General features: G+C 41.9%; 2 protein-coding genes across 2 annotated transcripts; both read right to left on the minus strand.

Moving 5' to 3' along the window:
- Positions 1–326: 326 nt before the first annotated feature.
- On the minus strand, positions 327–1,130 carry LOC307028931 (high choriolytic enzyme 1-like; the record flags this gene model as incomplete). The annotated part of the gene is made up of 1 exon (XM_079664341.1): positions 327–1,130. One exon carries the CDS (start codon positions 1,128–1,130, stop codon positions 327–329), a length of 804 nt encoding a protein of 267 aa, XP_079520467.1.
- Positions 1,131–5,232: 4,102 nt separating this feature from the next.
- Positions 5,233–6,036, minus strand: LOC307025606 (high choriolytic enzyme 1-like; the record flags this gene model as incomplete). The annotated part of the gene is made up of 1 exon (XM_079660412.1): positions 5,233–6,036. The coding sequence occupies one exon, from the start codon at positions 6,034–6,036 to the stop codon at positions 5,233–5,235; it is 804 nt and encodes a 267-aa protein (XP_079516538.1).
- Positions 6,037–19,563: the final 13,527 nt, after the last annotated feature.

Consider the following 19,563-nt stretch of genomic DNA (forward strand, 5'->3'; position numbering starts at 1 on the left):
AATCGTTTTGGTAAACACGAATCAATAGATTAAATGTCGTGACTAAAACACAAAATGCCGTGAGACTGGGTTGGCATATGTGTGTATTTTTTTTTTTAAAACACGAATGATGAAAATAATTAGACAGCAATCAGTAATCTCTGCAGCACTTTTATTACAGATCATTTAGGGATATGATGACGGTCAAATAATTTTAACATTTGAACATTTGAAGAACAGTGAAATACTTGATGTTGATTCCATACGTCACAGTGTTTTTTGATTAATTACAAGAAAAACAAAGCAGAAAAAGTACGATTTTTTTGCATTTTTCATCAGCATTGTTATTAGCAACGGTAGAGCTTGTTGATCCTCACGATGTCCCCGCGGGACATGCCCCTCCTCTGGCCGATCTGGACGTTGGGGTTTGGGATGGGGGTGATGGAATCCTTCCCCCGCTGGATGGAGAAGGCTGTTTTTCCATAGTGCATGATGGAGCTGTAGTCGTAGGGGGTGTTCAGGTTGTTGGTGTCGTGCCTTTTGAAGTTGTAGGCCATCTGCGGGTTGATGTTCTGCCAGTTGATCCTGACGTATGAGTCGCGGTCGCTCCTGGTCTGTTCGTGCTTGAAGCCCAGAGCGTGGTTGATCTCGTGCTGGATGGTGCCGTGGTAGACACAGCCCCGCCTGTTGAGAGAGAGCACCTGTCTGCCTCCTGTTCTGCCCAGAGAGGAGTAACATCCGCCCTTGTTCTCAATGCTGATGTAGTCGTACTGGTTCCGACGGGGGACGAAGCGGAGGCAGGTCTTGCTGTGGAAGCCATTCATAGCGTTGGTGATCTTCTGTCTCTCCGAGCTGGTGAATTGACTGCTCGTGGTGAAGGGGATCGTCACTAAGCCTCTGGAGCCTTTCTTCCACAGGCAGCTCTGGGACCAGCACTTCATGGCGTTTCTGGTTTTGGGAGCCAGCAGGTCTCCTTCCAGCAGGACCTCATCTGTGGCGTTGTTGGAGGTCAAAATCCTGGTGGTGATGTCGACAGTGTCCTCTTCGTCTACTTCTTCTTCTTCATCTTCTTCGATTCCTTCCTCCTGGAGAGGAAGTGCCTGAGAGAGGCCGAGCAGGAGCAGCAGCAGCAGGCTGGCAGAGGGAGTCATCTTCAGGGTCGGTCTGGAGGCTGTGGAGCTGCTGTGGAGAGATTCCTTGAAGCATGATGTTTGACTCGGTTCAGTCCAGGGTCTTTATACTCTCCTCTACAGGTGTGTCTGCAGGAGGATTATGGGTTGGTGTCTACACTGCTAGGCCTGAACAAACCTCTGAAGGGAGGACTCCACAGACAAACCTGCTTTTTAAACATGTTTGTTATTTCTGGTCATTAGATGGATAGCCTCAGCTTTATGTTGGATTTATTTAAGGAGACACTTTTCATGTTCCTCAGACAATAAGACCTCACATTAGAACCTCTTTGCCAAACTAACCCTAAGAAGGGTAATGTATGTTTAAAACTTGCAAGTGAGATCTTTTTTCCAAACATTTTTATTGATTGTATTATTTCAAAATCGTTTTTTATACTAATAGACATACACTATTTGGACAGGAACAGATCATTTATGCCAAACAAATACAAACAGCATCTGAATATTTGGAGACTGATCTGTCACTGGGTTGACACTTTGTATACAGTAAGGGTCATTACTAGGGATGTAACGATACCAAAAACTCACGGTACGATAATATCGCGATAACAAGTCCACGGTACGGTATTTATCGCGATATTGAATAATAAAGGGAAGAAAAAAAAAATCATAATTTTTTTTTTCTTCAATAAAACATTTTTTTACTCGGAAAATGTTTCTTTATTACATAATAAATCTGATTTTTACAGCCTTTTTGTAGGATAGCAGTATTTTAAAGTGTCAAAAATAAAGTGACAGTAACAGACTGGAACAAGAAAACCAGTGTTTTTGTACCTACTGGTACTACCAAACAAAGTAAGCATTTTCTTTATGCCACTGCATCTCACAAATAAACAAGGACATTTAATAATCAGACCCTGCAATAAAATAAATCAAGTTTCACTTTAGTTTTTCAAGTAACTCAACTCAAACTCACTAGTCACTCACTCAGCATCATCCGACAGGTTTTTAGGAATATGAGAATGTCCACATTTCCAGGTATTTATAAGCTGGGGTGTTTGGGCATTTACAATATCCCCTGCTCTGGAAACAACTCTCTCGCTTGGTACTGATGTTGCTGGGACACCAGTGGTCGCGTTAACCGAATATTTTATTTAACAATGACGGAAAAATCTGAAAGCAGTCTGTCATTTTGACAGATTAGAACAAACTCGGAACAGCGCCAACGTTTCCCCGCAGCAAGGCTCTGGTGTTATGCCGTGTTATGCATGCCCTCCAAAAGGAAATGATATAGTTCCCAAACCGTAATTTGCCGTACAGATCAATACATGTCTGGGAGGTTTTGCTTCACGCTGTGCGCGTCCCGCGAGTTGCATGCACACACGGCATAACACCGCCCCCCCCCCCCGCGTTGACAGTTCACGAGCATGCTCTATCGTGAACTGTTCAGACCCGACGCGTAATAAGGGATTATGACGGATATTTTACGATCCTGTCTGTCAAAATGACGGACAGCGAAAAAGTCTAACGCCAGGCTTATTGACATGGCGAGATATAAATATATGGTTGATACTTGTCAATGTCTCTAGGTGTGTAAATGTAGCTCTGTAAATACGATGTCCTTTTGTGTTATCTGTTGTTTTATTTTCATGTTGTAACCTACTTGCTGCCATGTTGGACAGGTCTCTCTTGAAAAAGAGATCGATGATCTCAATGGGACCACCTGGTTAAATAAAGGTTTAAAAAAAAAAAAGTGTTTAAAAAAAAAAAAAAATCTTTTTAAAAAAAATTTTTTTTTTTAAATCGCGGTAGATTTTGTCAGTCTCACGACGGTATTGGGAAGTTTATTTACCGCGATACCGCGATATTCGGTATATCGTTACATCCCTAGTCATTACCAAGTGAAATAAAAAAACACACAGACATCTTTAACTACTAAAATCAAGATAATTCCCTTTTTACATTTGTGGCAAAAGTTGATGTCATGTGAGCAAAGGTTAAGAATTATAGTAAAAGGAAGCTCATAAGCTCAACACGTCAGGTCTTGGCTTATGTTTGCCATGTCTGCAATCTTAGTTTAGCATGCAAGTATGCTAACGTTTTTTAAATGAGTAATTCACCTACAGTACAGCTGAGCGAGGCCAATGGGAATGTCATTAGTTTTTGAGCTCTTTGGGAAAATATCAAAGTATAGGACCAATAAAAGTGTTGGCCTGATGAATGAGCTTTAGGAAAAGTCTGATATCAACGCAAGTGATTCAAATGTATTGTTAGGGGTCATGAATATGTGCACCAAATGTCATGGCAATACATTCAACTAGCTGTGAAAATAAACGTGAAACTTAACAATCACAGTTTTAAGCACCTGGTCAACATTGTGAATTGAAACAGAATAACGTGTTTAAGATTTTTGCAGCAAAAACGACTTGGTTAGGTTAAGGAAAGGATTCTGGCTTGGGTTACATATTTTTTTACGTATTAAGTGACTTATAATGAGTCAATGTATTCAGTTATGTCTTCACACATGACACCGACAGCTGTCTCCTGGGTAAAATGTATGTCTTATTTGACCCGTCCATACATCCACCCATTAACCACCCATATACCCCCCCACACACCCCACACCCTCTGTCTGCATGGACTTGTTGCTCCTTTCACGACATTATCTTACCTCATTTCCTCCTTTGCTACGTCATTATTAGACCACTATAGATCCACATCGTATTGTATTTGTATCGGTGGGCAAACATGTGAATAAATAACAAAGGCCTTCTGAACCTACTAGAAGGTAAAGCAGATCCTTTCTAACCCATATCCATGAGGCAGCTGACGTCAGCATTCCTACAGGCAGGCTGCTTGCATAATTAACAACACCAGAAGTCCTATAAAAAAACTTAACTGCTGCTCTGGAAGTCGTTCAAGATACCTTTTAACCATCTGGATGAAAAGTTCAAGATATGTTTGTTGAAGGTAAAAAGATCACTGGGTTCTTTAATTTTGTTGAAATTGTTTTATGCTGAGCTCTGTGGCCCAAATAATATGGTTATACATGGGTTGTAAAAATATAATGGTTATACATGAGAGGCAGGACTGGGGGCTGACTAACAGTCAGTGATGTTCATCCTCAATTCATTTTTGTTCAGTTTTGATCAGAAAAGTTTTTCAGTGCAAGATAAAGCTTGACATTAATTGCAGGATTGTAACTTTCACCTCACGATCCAATACTGATACAAAAATACAGAAATACACAATTCCTGTGTGACTTTACAGTCAACTGAAAATGATAAGATGAATACATGCACCATGTCGGCATTGCATTCATGAGCATGTGTGTGTATCTTTTTTAAAAGACACAAATGATGAAAATAACTAGACAGCAATCAGTAATCTCTGCATTACTTTTATTACAGATCATTTAGGGATAATACAACTGTAATAATACATAAAAACAAGGATAATTGTGTGTTATTGTTGAGTAAATAACAGTGTGTTATTTAGAAAAGAATAACAAATTAGAAGGAAAAAAAGATTTAAAAAAATACAGATTTAAGTATTTTTAGGCTCCAAGCCCCATTTATTTTCCTCACAGATGAGAAATAAAGTCAGACATTATACGATTTCAAATAAAAACAATAATTGTGGCTTGATATTGAGTAAGGAGATGTTTTTATGAACCCCACAGCTTCCGGTCTTCCAAGACCCGACAGGACAAAAATATGTGTTGCAGGCACGAAACAAACTACCAATATAAATACATTGCTTTTAAAATCTTTCTGTGTGACACGAAAAAAAAGGTGAAAATCGTGTTGGTGAACACGAATCAATAGATTAAATGTCGTGACTAAAACACAAAATGCCGTGAGACTGGGTTGACATATGTGTGTATTTTAAAAAAAAGACACAAATGATGAAAATAATGAGACAGCAAACAGTAATCTCTGCAGCACTTTTATTACAGATCATTTAGGGATATGATGACGGTCATATAATCTGACATTTGAACATTTGAAGAACAGTGAAATATTTGATGTTGATTCCATACGTCACAGTGTTTTTTGATTAATTACAGGAAAAACAAAGCAGAAAAAGTACGATTTTTTTGCATTTTTCATCAGCATTGTTATTAGCAACGGTAGAGTTTGTTGATCCTCACGATGTCCCCGCGGGACATGCCCCTCCTCTGGCCGATCTGGACGTTGGGGTTTGGGATGGGGGTGATGGAGTCCTTCCCCCGCTGGATGGAGAAGGCTGTTTTTCCATAGTGCATGATGGAGCTGTAGTCGTAGGGGGTGTTCAGGTTGTTGGTGTCGTGCCTTTTGAAGTTGTAGGCCATCTGCGGGTTGATGTTCTGCCAGTTGATCCTGACGTATGAGTCGCGGTCGCTCCTGGTCTGTTCGTGCTTGAAGCCCAGAGCGTGGTTGATCTCGTGCTGGATGGTGCCGTGGTAGACACAGCCCCGCCTGTTGAGAGAGAGCACCTGTCTGCCTCCTGTTCTGCCCAGAGAGGAGTAACATCCGCCCTTGTTCTCAATGCTGATGTAGTCGTACTGGTTCCGACGGGGGACGAAGCGGAGGCAGGTCTTGCTGTGGAAGCCATTCATAGCGTTGGTGATCTTCTGTCTCTCCGAGCTGGTGAATTGACTGCTCGTGGTGAAGGGGATCGTCACTAAGCCTCTGGAGCCTTTCTTCCACAGGCAGCTCTGGGACCAGCACTTCATGGCGTTTCTGGTTTTGGGAGCCAGCAGGTCTCCTTCCAGCAGGACCTCATCTGTGGCGTTGTTGGAGGTCAAAATCCTGGTGGTGATGTCGACAGTGTCCTCTTCGTCTACTTCTTCTTCTTCATCTTCTTCGATTCCTTCCTCCTGGAGAGGAAGTGCCTGAGAGAGGCCGAGCAGGAGCAGCAGCAGCAGGCTGGCAGAGGGAGTCATCTTCAGGGTCGGTCTGGAGGCTGTGGAGCTGCTGTGGAGAGATTCCTTGAAGCATGATGTTTGACTCGGTTCAGTCCAGGGTCTTTATACTCTCCTCTACAGGTGTGTCTGCAGGAGGATTATGGGTTGGTGTCTACACTGCTAGGCCTGAACAAACCTCTGAAGGGAGGACTCCACAGACAAACCTGCTTTTTAAACATGTTTGTTATTTCTGGTCATTAGATGGATAGCCTCAGCTTTATGTTGGATTTATTTAAGGAGACACTTTTCATGTTCCTCAGACAATAAGACCTCACATTAGAACCTCTTTGCCAAACTAACCCTAAGAAGGGTAATGTATGTTTAAAACTTGCAAGTGAGATCTTTTTTCCAAACATTTTTATTGATTGTATTATTTCAAAATCGTTTTTTATACTAATAGACATACACTATTTGGACAGGAACAGATCATTTATGCCAAACAAATACAAACAGCATCTGAATATTTGGAGACTGATCTGTCACTGGGTTGACACTTTGTATACAGTAAGGGTCATTACCAAGTGAAATAAAAAAACACACAGACATCTTTAACTACTAAAATCAAGATAATTCCCTTTTTACATTTGTGGCAAAAGTTGATGTCATGTGAGCAAAGGTTAAGAATTATAGTAAAAGGAAGCTCATAAGCTCAACACGTCAGGTCTTGGCTTATGTTTGCCATGTCTGCAATCTTAGTTTAGCATGCAAGTATGCTAACGTTTTTTAAATGAGTAATACACCTACAGTACAGCTGAGCGAGGCCAATGGGAATGTCATTAGTTTTTGAGCTCTTTGGGAAAATATCAAAGTATAGGACCAATAAAAGTGTTGGCCTGATGAATGAGCTTTAGGAAAAGTCTGATATCAACGCAAGTGATTCAAATGTATTGTTAGGGGTCATGAATATGTGCACCAAATGTCATGGCAATACATTCAACTAGCTGTGAAAATAAACGTGAAACTTAACAATCACAGTTTTAAGCACCTGGTCAACATTGTGAATTCAAACAGAATAACGTGTTTAAGATTTTTGCAGCAAAAACGACTTGGTTAGGTTAAGGAAAGGATTCTGGCTTGGGTTACATATTTTTTTACGTATTAAGTGACTTATAATGAGTCAATGTATTCAGTTATGTCTTCACACATGACACCGACAGCTGTCTCCTGGGTAAAATGTATGTCTTATTTGACCCGTCCATACATCCACCCATTAACCACCCATATACCCCCCCACACACCCCACACCCTTTGTCTGCATGGACTTGTTGCTCCTTTCACGACATTATCTTACCTCATTTCCTCCTTTGCTACGTCATTATTAGACCACTATAGATCCACATCGTATTGTATTTGTATCGGTGGGCAAACATGTGAATAAATAACAAAGGCCTTCTGAACCTACTAGAAGGTAAAGCAGATCCTTTCTAACCCATATCCATGAGGCAGCTGACGTCAGCATTCCTACAGGCAGGCTGCTTGCATAATTAACAACACCAGAAGTCCTATAAAAAAACTTAACTGCTGCTCTGGAAGTCGTTCAAGATACCTTTTAACCATCTGGATGAAAAGTTCAAGATATGTTTGTTGCAAGTAAAAAGATCACTGGGTTCTTTAATTTTGTTGAAATTGTTTTATGCTGAGCTCTGTGGCCCAAATAATATGGTTATACATGGGTTGTGTAAACTGTGTTCGTTATTCTCCCGTCCAGGAGAGAAGCTTTAAAAGGAGACTAAATGGAGTCTCTGTGAAAGTTCAATTGGGTACTTTAATTAAAAAAGGCGCGGGTTGGTCACAAGCATGATATTGTTCAGTCAGACAAACAGCTGTGATCCGCTCCTCGTTAGGGAAGAGAAGAGCCAGGATCTCTCCTCCGGTGCTCTTATATATCCTCTGCTGGCTCCTCCCCGCCAGCCGGCTCGCCTCGTCTCCAATGTCCGTTGTTGCATTTAAACAGAGGATTGGTTCTTTTCACATTCAATATATGCTTAACACGCCTTTTCGCCTCATATTCTCTTTCATCACTTTTCATTTAACACATTCTAAACGCTGTAATCAATAATCTAAAAAATACTTATCGGCTCGTTTGGTTTCCGGTCATTCCGGATGTTGTCACATGCTACTCTCGTCTGTAAACAATAATGTATTCAAATAAACTGTACCTTCATTTAATATTCAGCATGGTAGTATCTCGACATCTATAGTTGTAGTGTTAAATCAGTAGGCTTTGGTTTGCACCACTCGATATCATTTCGCTACTAAATTCACCTCTTCAGGAAATCGTATATTAGCCACATGCTAAATGCTAACCGTAGATGAAGGATTTTCAGAATAAAAGCTTAACTGCTTGTGCACAATAATTTCTGGTTTTTCAGTATAAAAGAGCATTAAAACTGACGGCATGTTTAAACTACATTTCCCCATTAAAACATTGATTTTAATTTCTAACAGTCCCTCCTTACACACCTAAAAGGTGTGTATAATACTGAAATCAATGAGTTCTTCATCTGAACTTTGCATATTACATATCTCATATTAACAAAAATACAATCAAATGGAATGGTTTTACAGCCGGCTTTACAAAAATACAAAATAAATTCTTGTCTGTGTTCAAACATAAAAGTTTTCCCTTGTTCATAACTTCTAGTGTTTACATTCAATATCATTCTTCAAAATAGCAGCAATGGCTTGGTATCAGAACATTTCTTCGTCCCTCCTTTCACAGAAACCGTTCTCATACCACGCTCAGTGTTAAGGCACTTGTTTTTACAAAGTGAAAAGAAACAAACCATTTTAGAATAGCAATGATTTTTACAACATGAGATCCACCATATTAGAATAGCATAAAATAGTAAAGTCAAATAAAATAGACCATCTGGTTGTAGTGTAAAATAAATTGGAGCTTAAAAATATACTATCTTGGAATAGTATAAAATAAATTGAAAATAAAAATACACTATCTTGGAATAGTATAAAATAAATTGAAATGGATTTGTTCCATGGTTTCATTTTGCTCACTTCTTCTTATGATATCATTTAAAGAATCACATTGGCTGGACATTCATCGAACAATCTCATCTCTGAACATCCATATCATTTAACATCATTCAAACTAACTCATCATTTTCATCAACATCTGTATACGGGGGTGGATCGTCCTGTTCTACTAACATTGGAAACTGTCCCCCCATTTGATATTGACCCCTAGCATATTCCTGGTTGAGGGCCCCATTAATCAGTCGGTTTGCACAAGCGCGGATGCAGGTTGAGAAACAACAACTACACAGTGCCAATGTCACGATCACACCTGAAACAGAGATCAGTCCATTTAGTAAAAAACCCTTGTACTTCCCCAGCCAACCATCCAAGAAATCCTCGAGGGGGTTCTTCTCTATCCCACTGTTGTCTGCTAACTCCATGCTCAAAGTAGTGAGTCCTTTCAGAGCCTTGGTTACCGATCCATCAGGTGAGGTATTGTTTGGGATGAAAGTACAACATAATGTTCCAAACATTTTGCATACTCCCCCTTTTTCTGCCAACAACATATCTAGGGCCACTCTGTTCTGCAAAGACATCTGGCTGGTCTTGTCCAGTTGTTCACTTAGTCCCTTCATCGCATCCTTGGAGTCATTTATGAACCTCTGCTGATTGTAGTAGATATAGTTAATCCAGTCCACGTTCTTATTTATGGTGGGCCAAAGAAAAATGGATTCCAACCCTGCTAAGATCTGGTTTCTAGCTTTAAACTCATCTGGGACTCCCCTGGGCACCCCTATGTTGTCAATGTACACAGTGGAATCAAAACTCCCTCTACAGACTGACCTTTTGGCTCTAGTTGCTTTGGGTTGGACCGCCATGTTTATCAGTTGCTCGGCCGTCATTGGTACTGCATAGAAAGGCATCACTAGCTGTACCAGAGCACAGGTCCCTGTCCAATCCTGTGGTAAAACTGAGAACAGGGTTTTAGTACCACAATACCACCACACATCTGTTCTGGGATACTGCCTGATGGGCATGGCTATACCTGGGAGAAAATCCTGCTGGCTTAAAATCGTTGTAGAATTGCACCACTTCTACCTACTTCTAAACCTTTTAGGTAGTCCCTTGCAGTGCTTGAATTGGGCCGGTACTCACCGGTACGCAGTACCGGCACTTCTGATTTTTACCCATGCGGTACCGGCACTTCTTACTAAAATGCCGGTACTCAGCCGCCGGCAATATACGTATATATTGTAAACGCAACGCAGCGCAAATGTGGGTCTGACTCTGTCTCACAGAGGGTGACTGGCTGTCTACATGACGTGGCCTGCCGACATTGCCACTTTCATACAGATCATACTAATGCCCTCGATTGGTCTCTTTGTGTCATTCAAGCTCGGGAGGGTGTGTGTTGGTGTATGTGTGGCGCGAGCGAGCGAGAAAGCGCGCGCACCGGTTACGTGTATTGTTGTTAGCATCTGGTGCTAGCTAGCTGCGCTAACGGATATAAGGAGCTGTTAAAACAACAAGATGGAGGGAGAGTCCTTTGCTGTGAGACTGAGAGGCTGATAACTACAGCTCTGGTGAGGTAAATTACTCTTTTGAGTCTTTAGATAGTTAACTTAGTTTAAGTTATCTCAGTGGGTCTCAAACGGTTCGGTCACCATTTATGTAAACACATATTTCCATTTGAGGGGGTAGTGATTAGTAAAATATGCATGAATAATACAAACAAAATGTTAACTAGGTGAAAAAAGGTAAGATAAACTTGTTGAGAGCCAAAACTAGTCTTTGCTGTTGCCTCAAAGAGGAGCAGGGGGGAGAGGAGGGAGACAGGAGAGGCCGATTCAGGAGCCCAGACACACTCACAACTATAAATGAACCAAAAACAAATAAATAAACAAGTTTCAATGTTTTTTCATATTGGATATTGTATGTTATTGGTTATGGCCATTTACTTATGATTTTATGATTATTTAAATGTATACATTTTTGTTTCATATGGGTGTGGTCTCTTTATTTCCCCCTCAAAATGCACCAGATTGATGCATTTAAGTCCAACATTTAAAAAAAAATCTTACCGGGGGAGCATGCCCCCGGACCCCCCTATAGGATTTGAGGCCCGGCCCCAGTATTCACAAATAGATTTGCATTTTTTTAAAATAGTAACCCATCTCCATATGTTTATTTTTGCGTAGTAGATTTAAACTAGAGGGCTATCACTTTGTGCAGCAATGCTATTGACAAATAAATCCAGCAAAATGACACACAAAGCTGGTAGTGGCCTCAGGGACGAGGAGTCATTTAACCAGCCAGTAGGAGTCAAGCTTTACTTTCTTTTATATCCATAAAGAAAAAGTAAGTCTGTTTACAGTTGTTTCATTATGGATGTTGAGAGGTATCCATATATCTCTTCATTTTGCTCTCAAAGTGCACCAGATTGATGCATCTAACTTCAATATTTAAAAAAAATGTTCCTGGGGGAGCATGCCCCCGGATCCCCCTAGACTAGAGGGTGTCAGGTCCACTCCCCACTTATAAAAATAGCACTTTCCCACTGCACCCCCTCTAATCTCAGATGCACCCTGAGTCATTTTGTTTAAGTACAGTGAGCCTTTCTAAAATATACAGTAAAGAGACAAACCCACCAGCATTATAGGATATACTATGACTTTGTGCCAAATACTTGTTGCTGATTTAGAGTACTGGCACCTTTTTTATTCCAATTCAAGCACTGGTCCCTTGTGATGCAATCATAAAGTCCCTCGTAAGATGTGAAATCAGGTGGAATGTCATTCATTTTTACCACTGGATATTTTTGTGCAATGTCGACACAATCTGCTGGGGATTTTTTCCCATAGAGTTTGTACATACAGAGCTGTTCTCTTGGGTTATTGTGGGCGTTAAATGGAAATGGCACTGTTCCCAAACTTGGTCGGGCAGCCGCACAAGCCAGACAGTCCGCCATCTTGCTCTGCTTAACAGAATAAACAACCCAGTCTAACCAGGAATTTGTGTCCTCGTATCCTGTTTCTACTGCTATGACTTTCTGTATAGAGGTCGTACTCAGATAGGTGACCAATGGATTGTTCACAGATTTAGCAGGGAGTATTTCTGGTTCTCGTTTAAAAGGGGATTCAGTATATATTGGGGCGAGATCAGGAATTATATCAGCTGGTGGGTCAATTATTTTCACTAAAATTGATCCCATTGGGTCATTTCCTGGAACTTCTATCCCCATCAATAAATGGAATGCAGTGACGTCTCCCTTTTTCTTGAAATGGGGAGTGAGTGCGCTTTTAAAAGCAATTATTATTGGATTATGTTTGTTCATGCCTCCACTATGGCGACCTTTGGAAAAAGATAGCTGAGACCTAAACGTCAACCCAGGGGGATTGTTATTTCCTTCTGTCCTAGCACTCCAATATACCTTCTCTGAACTGGGACACCATGAATTATCATCTGGCCGTCCCCAAGAATGAATGCACCCATAAACGTCATGGCCTGTTTTGTCTCGCAGCTCTCCACATACAACCACATCACACACATCAAGACTGACCGTAACCGCTTCACCTCTGGGGATGAGTATTTCTAACCCTTCCTCCTGTCTCTCCGCTGTTCTTTTGGCTCTGGGGATAAATGGAAGTCTATCAAACACAGTTGAAGGTTCATTAGGGATATTGGCATTTTCTACGAGTGCACGAATGGATTCGGGTTCTTCATGATGCTGTATCCCCTTCCCAACCAGGAAATGCCAATTGTGATGAACAGAGCTAACAATGATATTACGATTCTTATCCCTTTGGTGCCCTTTAATTGTTCTGACTTCTTGAATGGCACTTCATCAATTTTACCCATGGTTATATCAGTTCCAGAGTTTTTTTTAAATAATGAAAGCAAAAATAAATATATAGAAAATAATAAAACAAAAATATTGGACTCTTTTTTGAATGGTAAAATAAATAGGTCTCAGATCTAAAACAAGAATGGTTATTCCGTTTTAGTATTCAATCTACAAAACCTAAAGACAATTCGTCTTTTGAGCTGTTTCTATCTTAATATCTCTTGATTTGTTATTTGTTTTGTTCCAGCTCTGCCAAATCAGTACTAACTTCCGAGAGCTTTCTGGAAGGTGCCGATGCAGGGCGACAATGTGTCAGGTGGTGCCAATTTGCTCCTTTTTTACCTTTTATCCGGAGAGCGTGTGAAGTTCTTTCAACTACTTCCCACGGACCCGTCCACCTGGGTTCAGCCCACTTTCTTTTGTGAACTTTCAACCTCACCCAGTCCCCCGGCCGTACAGGAGTCTCTTCTGGTGTCTCGTCTGGTGTTTCTGCAGTTCTCTGAACCTGTGTAGACAAGACTTGGATAATATTACTCAGAGCCCTGACATATTCATCCACTTCTATTTGTCTGATGTCTAAAACTGGGCCAGTCCCTCCTTCTCTACGAGGCCCAGGCATTGGCCGACCAGTTAACAACTCATGGGGTGAAAGATGTGTTTTAGCACCCTCAGAAGATCTCATTGACATGAGTGCCAGAGGCAAAGCATCTACCCATTTCATGTTTGTGCCAAAAATGACTTTTGCTATTTTCCCCTTTAATGTTCTATTTGCTCTTTCTACTATACCCTGAGATTGTGGGTGGTATGCTGACCCAAACTTATGAATTATACCGAAATATAACTCAACTTCCTCTAAGTGTTTGCTTGTAAAATGTGAACCATTGTCTGATCTTATTATCCTTGGCACTCCATAACGGGGTACGAGTTCTGTTTTGAGCCATTTTATGACTGTCTTTGCGTCTTCTTTTTTGCAGGGAATGGCTTCAATCCGTCTCGTATAACGATCTATCATTACTAACATATTTCTAAACCCTCTGACCACATTGTCTGCTCCCATTTCTGTATAATCAATACAAATGTCTTTGAATGGGGCTTCTGGGACTGGATATCTTCCCATTGGCCACTGATATGGCTTTTTTACATTGAATGCATTGCACGTGTCACAGTCATTAACAAAGTTTTCAACCATGTCCTTCATGTAGGGATGCCACCACTGTTGTTCAATGTCTTTTGTTGTTCTTGCTTTGCCCACATGAGTGGGACCATGTGATTGTTCTATTAGCAGGTGGCATAACTTTGCAGGTGCGACTAAACGGCCGTCGTGGGCATAGCCGTGGGAACATGTTTCAAATGGGGGGTGCTGTGGGGTTGACACCAGGGCTGGTTCTGACCAATTTGCTGCCCTAGGCAAGATTTTAGCTGGCAATGAAAAGCCTCTACAAAAGACCAATACACTACAAAAAGAGAAACATATTGATATGGTGGACAGCTTATATAAAAAGGCTTCAAATGTATTTAGTATTGCATGAACATGTTTTAATTGGGGGGTGGACTTCACATCCTCTAAGGGGGTCCGGGGGTGCCCCCCCGGGAAGATTTTTTTTAACATTTTAAAGTAAAATACTTCAATCTGGTGCACTTTGAGCGCCCAATTACTAGAGACTGATCTAGGGATACAACTCTAAACACCCACGTGAAAAAGATCGGTTTGTATGTGAACATAACCAATAACCTACCATAGCCAATAACAAATAAATGTAGGCTAACTTGTTTTATTTTTGTGGTTCATTCATATCTTATTTTATCAGTTAACATTTATTTATTTATGCATATTTTTAAATCTCTCCAGTTTTAAACATTTTTTTTGGTTTACTTTCCTATAGTATAAATTGGAATGATTTCAAACCTGTTTTTATATATCCTAATAATTATAAAGATGTCCCTTTGAAATATTTGCTTACATAAATTGTGATCAAAACGTTTGAGATCCACTGAGATAACTTAGACTAAAGTGAACTATCTAAACACTCAGAGTCCTTTACCTCACTGAGCCTCTCAGTCTGACAGGACAGAACACTCCCTCCACATTATTGTAGAAACAGCTTCTTATATCCGTTAGCGCAGCAGAAGCTAACAACAATCCCCGCCGGTACCGGTGCACCCCCTCTCTCTCTCTATCTATCTATCTATCTATCTATCTCTCTCTCTCTCTCTCTCTCTCTCTCTCTCTCTCTCTCTCTCTCTCTCTCTCTCTCTCTCTCTCTCTCTCTCTCTCTCTCTCGCACTTTGGCTATGAGCTGGGCGCCTGATAAGCCAACATTCCCCACTTTCATCACTTACAGCGCCCATCGTACAGGGCAAATGGAAAATGTAACCGGGGTGAAAAGGGTGTGATCTTTACTTAATTATGAATGTTGTTACATCAAGGCTGAAAATTCGTTATTTTTGTATTATATTTGCATTTAATCTTGTGGAAGTGCAGATCCCCTGTCCTCCACCAGGGGGTGCTGCAGCACCCTCAGCACCCCTACTTCCCACGGCCCTGGTCGTGGGCTCTCCACAGGCCATCTACTTACTTTGCTCCCTTCTGACTCCATTGATTCTGTTCATACACTCCAGCATATTTCTGCATGTCTTTGATGTGTTCAGTGGTTAACTCCTCTTGACTATTAGCCTTTGTACATATCATTTGCTTGCTGTACCCTCCTGCCTTCTTTGCTTCCTTGTCTGCTGCATCATTTCCTCTGGATATTGCATTGTTCAATATTTGATGTCCTTTGCATTTCATTACTGCCACTTTTGCGGGCAACAGTAAAGATGTCAGCAGGAGTTTTAGAGCTTCGGCATGTTTTACTGGTGTCTTAGCAGATGTTAGGAACCCTCTTCTGATCCACTGTGGTCCGTCTATATGCACTGCTCCATAGGCATATGCTGAATCTGTATAGATGTTGACTCGTTGTCCCTCTGCATGCTCCAAGGCTTTGGTGAGTGCCACTACTTCTGCCAGTTGGGCCGAAGCAGGTTGGGGGATGATTTCTGCTTCTATGGTTTGTACATTTTCTCCCTCATGCCGGATTACTGCATAGGAGGCCACATTCCCGTCATCTCCCTTGTAACAGCAGCCGTCACTGTAGAGAGTGAAGTCTGGTTGGTCCAGAGAATCTGTTTCTAAATCTGATCTTATCTTGAGATCCTTTTGGGAGACGAACTGACAGTCATGGGGTGTGTGCTCTTCCGTGCTCAGTCCTGTAGACATGTTTTTTAAACCACTTTGGTATGTTATGTGTGGTTTCAACAGACTGGTCTGAATCTTGATTTTCCTGATTGGGGAAAATGTGAATGCCTGTGAATTTATGAATGCTACTACTCCATGGGCTGTGTTTACTTTCAATGGGTGGCACATTACCACATGTGCAGTTTTCTCAATGACTTTTGCTAGTGCAGCTAGGTGTCTTGCACATCCTGTCTGGCCCAGTTCTATATTGTCTAGCTTTGAGCTATGGTACATCAGTACCTGTCTCACTCCCCCTTTTTTCTGAAACAGGACTCCATTGACTACTCCACCTGATTCAGAAACATCAAGGCAAAAATCATCGTCATAATCCGGAGTGGAAAGGTGTGCCGCTTGACTCAGGGCTTGCTTCGTCTTCGTGAAAGCTTCTTCGGCCAACAATGTCCACTCGAGAGTGGCTTTTAGATTTCTGTTTCCTGCTTCTGCAATTATGTGTCTCAGTGGTTGTGTCAAATCCACATAGTCAGGTATGTACGTCCTACTGTAACCTGTCAGGCCCAGGAACGCAAGCATTTGTTGCACTGTTTTGGGCTTTGGTTGGGAGAGGATGGAAGTCCGTTGTGCTGGTGTCAGAGTTAGACTGTTTGAGGAAATCATCCTTCCCAGGAATGTAACTGTTCTCCTTGCGATCTGTGTTTTTTCTCTCTTCACCTTATAGCCCACATTGGCCAGTAGGATTAGCAATTGTTGTGTCACAGTCAGACATGTTGCTGCATCTGGCCCGGCTAGCAGCAAATCATCAACATACTGTATCAAAATTACTCCCTCCGGTAGGTGCAATGCACTGAGGTCTTGTTTCAAAGCACTGTTAAATAGTCCTGGGCTATCCTTGTAACCCTGTGGCATCCGATTATAAGTATATCGCTGTCTTTGGTACGTAAAAGCAAATATATCCTGGACTTTTGGATCTAATGGTAAGCAAAAGAATGCATTAGCTAGATCTATCACTGTGAAATATTTGTGACCTGGATTAAGATTTTGTAATGCTACATGTGGATCGGGAACAGGAATATTAGCAGTTTTAGTGACATTGTTGACTTCTCTCAGATCATGGACCATTCTCCATCCCTTGTTTCCAGCTTTTGGTACCGGCAAGATGGGAGTATTCCAATTTGAGCCGGTGTGCCTGATTACTCCAGCCTGCAACAATCCTTGAATGGTGTTTCCTATTCCATCTATTTGTTCTTGCTTCAATTTGTATTGCGGCCGCCAACATGGTTTGTAATTTTCCACCAGTTCCACTAAGACTTCATGATTCACTAATCCAACATCGTAGTCTCCGGTGGTCCAAAGATGTGTAGGCACCTGCATTAGCATTTCTTCTGTGTCCGGATGGTTTGTGTGTTCTCGGCCATGATCTCTGTCCTATTCTTGCTTCTCCAATAGTCCTCGTTCCTGGCTGTTGTTCCCAATCCTCCACATTGTCTGGTCTATTGATCGCCACAGAAAAGGTGATTCTGTCGCCATCCACTCAGTGTTCAATGCAGTCTTTATCATTGCACCCAATGATCTGGACTCAGCTCCTATGGTCATGGCGAGTGTGACATGAGGAACAGCTTCTTCAGATAGATTGTACCATTGTTTTTGTTCTGGTGTGAGTTTTACCGCTGCTGCTACACCCTGCGGTCCTACGTAGATGTCTGCCACAGTCAAATCTTCCATTCTTCCCTCTTTATCTTCAATCCATGCATCTTGATATTCTTCATCTGGTCGCCTAAGATAATTGTACGTACAATGTAGAGGATCTTGCGGGGGCCCATAGGGTCCTAGTGTATTTATCCATGGTTTCCAGGCCATGTATGTTCTTTGGACATGTGGAGTATCGATTTCAGTGGTGATCAGGCGGCTCCAGTACACAGTGGTTGTGTCATTTTCTTCGCCGTTTTCTGGATTTGCTGACATCATCATGATTCTCTGTTGTCCGTCGTATGTCTGGTGGAGTGGTATCTGGCCTGGAAACTGGATTATCAGCCCATCTGGTGTGCATAGAATTCTCGCTCCTGATTTTACGAGCAGGTCTCTCCCCATCAGATTTATGGGACGGTTTGGGGCATAGAGGAAAGGATGTTGCAGGGGCTGCTTCCCAATTTTTGTGACCAATGGTAATGTATATCTCTGTACATAAATTTTTCCCGAGTATCCAACTGTTTTGAGGGTATGATTTGAGAGTGGTGGTGGTTTTCCCTTCAATCTTGTCAAACAGGAAGCTGTGGCTCCTGTGTCCACCATCATTTCCACCTTCTCCCCCTCAATCTCACAGGTGACCATTGGTTCATCTTGGGCTGGAATTACGTCACCTGTGATTGGATCCTCTGGGCCTCCTCATACGTATGGACCACTCCAAGCTGTCAGAGGCATCTGGTTCATGTTTGGCACCCCTCCTCCTCCTGGTTGTCCCTGAAATCCTCTGCCTCCACTAGGCCCTCCCCTCTGTTGATACTGTGAAGGCATGTACATGGGTGCTTGTGGCTGTAGTTGGACAGGGGTATACACAGGCGGTTGCTGTGCTTGGGGATGATACTGTTGTGTCTGGGGCTGTTGAAATTGCGTAGGGTTGTATTGTAAAGATGGTGGTGGGTTTTGTGTTTGTTGATTTGGACAATCTCTAGCCCAATGGCCCGGCTGACTGCATAAGTAGCATCCCTCAAACCGGAAAACTCTTCCTCTGCCTCTTCCTTGGAAACCTCCTCTACCTCTTTGTTGGTTCTGCATCTGATTTTCTGGCACTATCTGAGTTTGAACTGTTTGAGGCGTCTGCACTTCTTTCTCTGTTAGTATGACTTTTGCTGTTACAGCTGGCATCTGCCTTGTCAATTTCTTGTTTGTATTAGCTTCGTTATCTCTCTCAGCTACCTGCATCTTCAATAGTCTTTTCGCCAGTTTCTTTGTGTCTTCATCGTCTTCCACCATTGTTTCCTGGTATTTGATGTCGTGGTGTATGAGATTTAATCTCCATTCATCTGGGAGTTTAGCTTCCAATCCCACGACATCTCACAGGCGTGCCTGCACTGATTTGGGAAGGGCTTTTATGACTGCGTTCTTCCACAACATTATGACAGCTGGCGAAGTGTCATGTCGTTCTCCAGTGCAGTCCTCCCACACTCCTTGACATCTCTTCAGGAAGGCATGCGTGTCTTCCCCAGGCTCTTTTCTCAGGCTGTTGAGGGCATGTAAACTGCGTGTTGTTGGGTAAATGTGACGAATGGCAGCCCAATACCTCCACCGGATTTTGTTGAATAAAATATCATCTGGAGAGTTGGTGCATTTAGCCTTGGAATCCACTGCTCTTGCCTCTAGTCTTCCCTCTATCCTTCCAAGCAATGCCCTCATGTCTCCCAAGCACAGGTGGTCTTGGACTGTGTATTTCTCCAGATCATTCACCCACTTCTGTCCT

Source organism: Notothenia rossii, assembly GCF_949606895.1.
Source record: "Notothenia rossii genome assembly, chromosome: 2".
Taxonomy (NCBI): Eukaryota; Metazoa; Chordata; class Actinopteri; order Perciformes; family Nototheniidae; genus Notothenia; species Notothenia rossii.